The 8,811-nt window shown below is 35.0% G+C and overlaps 1 protein-coding gene across 2 annotated transcripts; it reads left to right on the plus strand.

Moving 5' to 3' along the window:
- Positions 1–319: 319 nt before the first annotated feature.
- Positions 320–5,695, plus strand: LOC148601084 (uncharacterized). Of its 2 annotated transcripts, none has more exons than XM_088554832.1 (3): positions 320–451; positions 1,805–3,052; positions 4,898–5,695. In XM_088554832.1, the coding sequence occupies exons 2-3, from the start codon at positions 1,822–1,824 to the stop codon at positions 5,137–5,139; spliced, it is 1,473 nt and encodes a 490-aa protein (XP_088410958.1). In that variant the 5' UTR covers positions 320–451; positions 1,805–1,821; the 3' UTR covers positions 5,140–5,695. The 2 variants fall into 2 exon arrangements, with proteins under 2 accessions (XP_088410958.1, XP_088410959.1); XM_088554833.1 differs by lacking the exon at positions 320–451 and adding an exon at positions 1,279–1,356.
- Positions 5,696–8,811: the final 3,116 nt, after the last annotated feature.

The following is an 8,811-nucleotide window of genomic DNA, read 5'->3' on the forward strand; positions in this document are numbered from 1 at the left end:
CGTCAGTAGCTATAATCTCCAAACTAAACCACGCCTATAGATTAATTTCATTTTATTTCACATTATTTAAGAGTTTTAATGTTATTTCTATATTATTCTTTGAATAATAACAGTATTGAAATTATAATTTAAATTTTAAAACCATACAACTCAATATATGTACAAAAATGGGCGTTTTAATTTTGTTTTGAGATTATATTTCATGCAAATGAAGTCGACTATTCAAGGAAGTAGTAGAGTCAAGGTTGAATAAGGTCACAATGCGAATGGGGCGAGTGCACTTTCGAGATATATGTCGTAGTATATGAGAAAGCTCCTCAGTACGAAAAGAACATTTGACGAGAGAAGGTGTTAAAGATAAAGGAAATTTAAATTCAGTGACAATAGTTTATAGACTTAGTATATTAACGGATTATTTCAAAAGGATATTTTTCTTGTTATTATTTATTTGGTGAGTCATTTATTTAATTAATTTAATTAATTTGATGTATTAATTGTTCTTTTTTACTCTTTTTCTAAAACAGTAATAATATAAATGTTAAGTTTTGTTTTGATCCATATATTTTTGATGTGATTTTTGTTCGGTAATAAGATAAAGAATTCAAATTTAAACAAAGAAATTGGGTCTTTGTGTTGCTATTATATTTAAACGAATTAAGGAACTTTTAAAGTTAGAAAAGACCAGGGTTGTAGTAATACTATGTGATTTTGTTATAATGATTTAAGAAGATGTCGTTTGATTCAACCAAATTAATTTACTTTACTATTGTAGGTAATGATTATGATCAAGATGTATTTTTTACAATGTAAACATTTAAAACATATAATACTGTGTCATTATAATGATAATTCGCTAAATGGCATAATTGTAACAATCGTTTCCCTATGTGAAGTTAATCAGTTAATATCGCACATGGATGCTTTTCAATTGGATAAGATGCAAATCTGATTTTAGATAAGTTAACTGATTTTCTCTAACATATTGTATCCCGTTAAATATAGAACTATTTAGTCTAAAGTTTCCAAAAATAAACACTGAAGAAAATTTATTATATCATATAATTGATTTTAGGGTTGTTTTGCATCAGACGAGATAGGAAAAAGTCGGCATGAACTTTTTCCCGTACTATTTGTCAATCGGGTTAGTCTGATTGACGTAAAGAGGTTTATTGATCGAGATCCGAAGAATAAGTCATATTCTTTGTCCTGAAATTACTCCTGTCCTTGGAAAAAATGTAGGCTTCTCATTGGTTGATTGTTTGTCTATAACACACGATTGCGTGCCAAATGGCGCATCATTTTGGGGGTACTCGACAGATGGTTTACCACATTGATCTAGACAAAAGAGTCGTTAAAGTACATATATGCATGTCTATGATTGAAATAGTTCTGGTTAATCAATTAAGTGCAGCGGCAGGATTTTATTCATTGATTGCACATTGAAGTTATTAGAACAGTGGTATTTACGTTTTTGCGAAGGTGGAGTGAACTGGTATAAAAAAACTATTCGCCTGAGAAACTAAAACTAGTTTAGTGGGTCAATGTGGTGATATATTTTTAGGGTCAACGATTTGTATCTTGCCACGTCCAACTTCTGAATGTAGGTACATAACATAATATAATGAGTGCCTGCATATATCAATTGTCATGTAGACTAATCAGATTTTATTTGGGGAGAACCGAAATAAATGACTATTAGTAAGTTAAACCTGAATAATAATATTGCTTGAATACATATATCACTAATAATGTTTGTCCGATCAATTTTAAATTTTTAAGTAGGGTGTGTTATTTTTAATTTCAGAAATAGTGAATTGAACTATGGATGACGTGCATATTGACAGAGGATCTATATGCGCATGTAGACCTGTATCGTATGATGATAATAGTCGATTTCATTCTTTACTCAGTCAAAATTCTAACTCGTATGGGAGATTACCACAAGCTAGTAGCTCGCCAATGATGATTCCAAGAAGATTTCACAATTCCACAAATTTTGTCCCAACAGAAGGTGATCATAAACAGTCAAATACATTACAAAGTGTATTACTAGGTGACGTTCCACCGGCGTATTCTCATTTGACATCTCACAGACTCTCTCCAACTTCTCACAGACTCTCTCCGTATTCAACTTCACCGGTTCAGCGACATTCACCAAAACTAAAAGTTCCTTCACATTTCAATAATTACTCTATCCATCGATCCAGTATGTCTTCACCACACGACCACTCTAGAGGAGTTTCACCGTGTAGATCACCGTACTCTACGTCTCCAAGATTGGCATCCTCAGCATCGCCTCGAATGACATCTCCCCTTCAAGCAATGTCACCACCACACTCTATCTCATCGCCAAACGTTCCGTCAAGTAGTCCACATTTGTTATCATCTAGTTTAGACTTGCCAAGATATTCCGGGTTTTCAATGTCGCCACTGCCGCCATCTCCATTTTCTGATTGTTCTCTGCAAGATGAACCTATGGATCTTTCACAAAGGACCAAATCTCGCGATTCAGATCTGAATGTTCATGATGATGCATCTAAAGTAAAAAATGGTGACGTATCTATGCTTAGAAAACTTTTATGTGTTGGTAAATCTTTGCATGGCGTTGGTACAATTAATGACAGCGATAGTGATTCGGACTGCGATAGTAAACCAGCTATTCAAATAACCGGAAATACTCGTGTGACTCTTGCAAAGAAAAACTTGCTTCCAGTCGGCTCTAGAGTTTCAGACTGGTTAGTGAAAATAGTACAATTTGTGAAGTCAGTTCCAGAATTTCATTCTTTAACTCACAACGACAAATTAACACTCATCATGAATTCATGGACTAAAATCATGCTTTTATATATGGCAGAGGACAATTTCCAGTTCGTGGTTACACCTATACATCATTCCGGTTCAAACATTGAGGAGTCGCAGGCGACACAGTCCCCAGAAGAACCAACTATGAAATCTGCCGAAACTATACAGACCTTTGTTAAAAAATTCCAGGCTATGAACCTCGACCAGAAAGAGTATGCATTCCTCAGAATGGCCGTCTTATTTAATACTGGTAAGTAATTTTTTGTCTGTTTAGTGTGTTATTTTAGTTATATTTCTGTTGGATCAGATTAGTTTTAATGGTCTCAAATATTGTTCTTTCAGATTAACCTAAGTACAATATATAACATATACGTATAAATAGGACATCATCGACGTCATTGCTTTCTCAGTTTAACATATGCAATTTATGTAATTATCGTGTCCTATATGTTAATTACTGTATCGTGGTACTGTTCTGCTTTCCGAAAATTCAGTTCTCTTGTTAGAATTTTTCACTCAATTATATTTAATTAGTGACCTGAGAGTTCAAATTTTCGTTAATGGTGCAATGCATCAATTGAGAACTGTCTACGCTAGCCTTGAATTTTCGACGTGTCTTTGTGGTAAATTGGGTGTGCATCTTTTTGACCTGAGACGGTGTCATTTGGCGGACATTTGGTTGGTATCGTTTGTACAAAGTCGTAGGATCAAACAAAAGGACTTGCCTCGGAGGCAGGTGTTTCAAAGTCATCCGGGTCAGACGGAGTTGGTGGGGTTATTGACTTCGGTTCGAATGTACGACATCAAGCGCGGTTAAGTTTTTTTTCAATTTTAGTTTTTAAACTAGTATATTCCGACACCTGAATATTATATTTCAAAATTAGTATTAAGTCCTTGAAATTTTTTTAATGTTTAAGATCAGGCCCTGCTCAACAACCTGTTTAATTGGACTAATCATGCTTAGTTGATTTTCCTTTATTTCCCCCCTCAAGATGGAGATTTTACATAGCATTAATAAATTCTTGGCCTTCCGTCTATTGTCGCATTTAAACGGTTCTTACAGGAAAGTTTTTTTCAGTATACATTATGGAAAAGTTGTATCTTTATTTCCTTGAAATTGATCCGACTTGTCTCCTTATTTCGTTTCCATAAATTAGGTAATACTTTGTGTGGGCTGCAGACATTTATCAAATAGTCCTAAAAAGGAATGTCGAACAAAGGTACGTTTCATTTGGTGGTCTGTTTTTAGAATTTTGATGCAATAAATAGTGCTCTGTATACATTACTGTTCATTTTATATGGTAATCGGTCACAGGATGTGGCGCGAAGATGTTACTACTTATAAGTGCAGAGATGACGTGACTCAAATACGAAAAATATTTTATTACAAAACGCCCTTCAAACTGACATAAATCACTCCCGTCCTTGGCGACCATCAAACTTAATAAAGCGATAACATTGAAATTTGTAGGTCAATTTCTAAAAGTACGCCCTTGGACGTATTTCCCTTTATAAATCCTTATTTTTGATAAACTGCCAGGACTTTTAAACTATTTTTAACATATTCAAAGGTGTGTATTTAATTACACGTAACAAGAACTGTTTAATCAACCTTGAGTATCTGAAACGGGATACTCGTACAGTAATGTCAAGTATAAGTTAAATTCTCCTAAATTACTACGCCTCATTTAATTTGAATGGGTTTTGCGTCTGCGGCCTTGTTGCTAACGTCATTGCTAGTTTTGTTACGCACTAAAATGAAGGTCTTTCGATTTTTCTGTATTACCTTCAAAATTCTCCTTGTGTACTCTGCTTGACCTATACGGCTGAAACCCAACAATAAAATCGTGACCGGACAACTGCGGTCAGCTATCTTTGTTTTGGTTGGCTGTTTGGCCATCTGCCAACAAATTTATTAAATCGCTTTGACCTGATGTGGACATTGACCTTAGTGTACCAATTCGATTACGTCGACCTGATTAAGGCAATGGCAGAAAAGGTTAAAAATTAATGTTATTTATTGCAGTCACGTATACAACTTTGTTTTATTTATCTTAATTGCCCTTTTAACCTCCATCTATATTTATCACTTCAGGATATTCTGGAATAGAACGAAAAGATGAAGTTGAACAGATCAGCTCGATGATTCAACGCCTGCTACAAGAGCACGTGCGTGTCTCGAGACCAAATGACCGTATGCACTATTCGAAATTACTTATGTGTCTGCCTGCCTTATATGGAATCAATAGTAAAATGCTTGAGAACCTGTTCTGCAAACATATCAATGGAAATATGGATATACATGTTCTACTGAAAGAAATGTTACAGAACTTGTAAAAACTGTAGACATTCTAGCATTATTATTTATTGTGGACATTTTAAATGGTGCTGTGCGCCAAAACTTCAGTTGCCAAGGCAGACGCCTCATTCCATTCATGCTGAAATCCCTCCATTTTATGAGCGAGTGTGGTAAAATGTTGGAATGGAAGAAACTACTCAGTTAACATAATTATATTTCTAGACCTATTCATTTCATTGAATGTGATTAACATTCTTTAATGAAATGCATGCGTGTTGATTTTTGAAAATGCTAACATGTATATTAAAAACTCCTGTGGGTTTTCTTTGACATTATACAGTATGACTAAAAACAATATACAGTATTTTGGCTGTTCGTATAACTTAAACACTGATATTTCACAACGAAAGTATAGCAGTAAATGTAGTGGAAGCTTTTAAGCAAAATTCAGCGAATTCTGTCGTGATCTATTGTTTGATTTGGAAATGTATGTTTGCTTATTGTTGGAATGTATGGGCTTATGTCGGATGTCGTGTAACATATATTTTGTCTATTTATTTATTTTAATGCAAAATAAAGAAAAGATTTACTGAATAGATTTATTCTTTTATGTATAATTTTTATTAATATCTTCCATTCATGCTTACAACTTCCTCTATCTTGACTAGTTGGTACTGAAGTCTGAATACAAGTTTTTGTGGGACCATTTTGTTCGCTTTTATTGGCAAGTTTCTGGTTTACTCGAGTTCTGGCCACATTGAAATAATTATAATAGTAGTACAGGACTATAAAACGGTTTTCAGGGTCGGATCCAGGATTTTAGATTTAGGGGGAGGGACTGTTAAAATTTCGCTGAGCGGAGCAAGGCGAAACATTTTTTTAGGTTAAATTTTTTAGATATTCTTCTAGTAAGAGTGGGTGCAATGTAGATATCTTTTGTGGTAAAATTTGCGAGAAATTAAAGTTTCAACCTAAAACTGCCTAGATCTACCCCTGACAACCCATGCTTTGCAAATTTTAGAGGGGCGCATGCCCCCGCCTGAATCCGCCCCTGGTTTTTCACTCTTCAATACAATACCCTGAATAAAGAAGAGAACAAAATAATTACAGTGGAAACATTTACGTTGAATACACAAGAAAGAAATTGTCTTTTTATCAAATTAAAAATTTGTAGGGTCCTGAAGTCCGAAATTATCAGTTGTAGTAAAAACAAATCTTGCAATTAAACATGAAGAAGATAGAAAATTAACTAAAAACGGAGACATTAGTACCTGAACGAATGTCGCAATTTTCGTATCGTGAAAATTTAAATTGACCGACGAATACAAATCGATTAAGTGTACATGTAACTCAATCTACTTAAATTTGAACCACCCTTTCTAAAACAAACACGTGTATCAAGAAAATGGAATGCACTTTAATTACTTCATGCGTCAATGTAATATGTACGATGTGGGCAATGCAACAACTTACTATGAAAACATATCAACACAACTACCATACATAAAACCTGTATAGACTAACAGCTCTTTCCGTAAAACAAATTGTTCATGTATCAAATCTTCATAAAACAAAGAAACTTTTGAATTACAACTTCCACCATTTTGAAAGCACTTTCAAGTACAGATCCTTGTAAGAACCAGTCAGATTCTATAAAGTAATCGTAATATACATTCTAATCAAAACATCTTTGAAGAACTTTTATAGATGAAATATATTGAATGCATCTCACATGCAAAACAATACCAACTCATTTGGCAGATCGAAAGGAGCGAGATTGTGCACTATGCTCGATAAAAGTCGTTTTTCATATTTACGGAATACAAGCCATTCTAGCAAGTTTTTTTTTTTAAATGGGACGTTATCCACCAACACTCTACAATCTAGTTGGCAGTATCTCAGGAATAAGGGAAAACGGTTCACATTTTTTTCTTGAATTTGAAGTCTACTGCTTGCTGTCTATTGCTCCAATCTGTCGGATGACAAATTTATAGAAAGTTATTCCCCTTTGATTAAAATCTTCAAAATCAAAACCAAAGTCGGGAATATGAAAAAGGACTGTTATGATCGCCGGATATCTCTGGAAAGGCCCTGATTTAAGCCAATCAACGCCCCTCCCCCTTTTCGAGACTTCTTGGTCAAGCACTGCAAATACACTTCAGGACTAGAATTGCCACTGGAAATAGGGAAAGGTGGGTAAGGTCGGACAATTTAGCTTCCTGTGTCGGAGCTCAATGGTTGCTACTCCTAAAGAAAACCACAGAAGGGTTCTTTAACGTGTGAGGAACGTGGCATCGTTCACCGTAGCAACAACATTGTCTACTATACATGACAAATATGTTGTCGTATCAGCAGACTAGGCCCAAAACAACATTGTTTTTGTCTGCAAAACGTTTTATATCCAATGTTTATTATCAGAGGTAGACGTAGAAAATAATAGCAGTGATAAGACCTATACTGCTACCACTCTCTCCAAAGAAGATATTGTGGAAAACCATAAATCTTTGCTATCCTCTTTTGGTCTCTCTACCAGGGACGATGATTGTGATTTACCGTCTATGTACTGGATTCCTAAACTTCACAAGAATCCATACAAACAACGTTTCATAGCTGGATCTGCAAAATGTACTACCAAACCTCTTTCAAAACTTTTAACTTCTATACTCACAACTGTCAAAGAGGGTCTGCAGTCCTACCACAGCACTTGTTACTCCCGTAGTAGTATTAATTCAATGTGGATCCTGAAAAATTCGAAAGATCTTTTGGAGACAATCAGTTCAAGACTATTAACTGAATATAATAGCATTAAAACCTATGATTTTTCAACACTGTATACTTCTATTCCCCATACTCAGTTAAAATCCCGACTTAAAAACATTATACATCGTTGTTTTTTCCAAAAAAGATGGTACACCTAGATACAAATATATAGTTCTTGGTAGAGATTCCTCATACTTTGTAAGAAATAATTCCAAATCATCTTCTAAATATACAGAGGAAGATGTTTACAAAATGCTGGAATTTTTAATCGACAACATATTTGTCCAGTGTGGTGGTCGTGTTTTTCAACAAACGGTCGGCATTCCAATGGGAACAAATTGTGCCCCTTTACTTGCTGACCTATTCCTTTACTCTTATGAGGCTGACTTTATAGCTGATCTGATTAAAAAGAAAGAATATCGTTTAGCAACATTTCTTCGGCTCCTGCGTATGGAGTGTTCATATCACAACTCATACGTTATGCCAGAGCTTGACGAAACTACGCAGACTTTTTGTATCACGTTAGAACTCTAACAAATGGGCTTCTGGAACAGGGTAATGTTGCTACAAGATTGAAGTCATCACTACAGAAGTTTTATGGTCGTCATCATGAACTCGTGGATCGTTATGGTGTATCCATCAGCACCATGAAAACAGATTTATTCAACAGGTCATAGTTTTCCTTTCCTCGTTTGTCTACCCCGGACTTGACTTTTTATGAGCAACTCGGCGGGTGTTTCTAGAAAAGCAGAGGACGCTTACCCTACCGGTGCACCTGGTCCATGCTCCCAGTTTTAGTGGAGTCCGAGTTGCTCATTTACTTTTGTTACTTTGTATGTATGATTTTAGTTACTTTATGTTCTTTGTTGTGTATGTCTGTTTTCCATGTCTGGTCTTTGTCCCTGGATTACATTTTTTTTATTACCGCTATAACCTTGGTTCCCTTGATT

The sequence above is a fragment of the Perna viridis genome, chromosome 12, assembly GCF_037379345.1.
Source record: "Perna viridis isolate PV_CMFRI_1.1 ecotype Kerala chromosome 12, ASM3737934v1, whole genome shotgun sequence".
Lineage (NCBI taxonomy): Eukaryota > Metazoa > Mollusca > Bivalvia > Mytilida > Mytilidae > Perna > Perna viridis.

Coding starts and splice junctions, on each gene's coding strand:
- LOC148601084 (XM_088554832.1), top strand. CDS start 1,822: ATGGATGACGTGCATATTGACAGAGGATCTATATGCGCATGTAGACCT. Junction 3,053..4,897: donor GGCCGTCTTATTTAATACTG/GTAAGTAATTTT, acceptor TTATCACTTCAG/GATATTCTGGAATAGAACGA.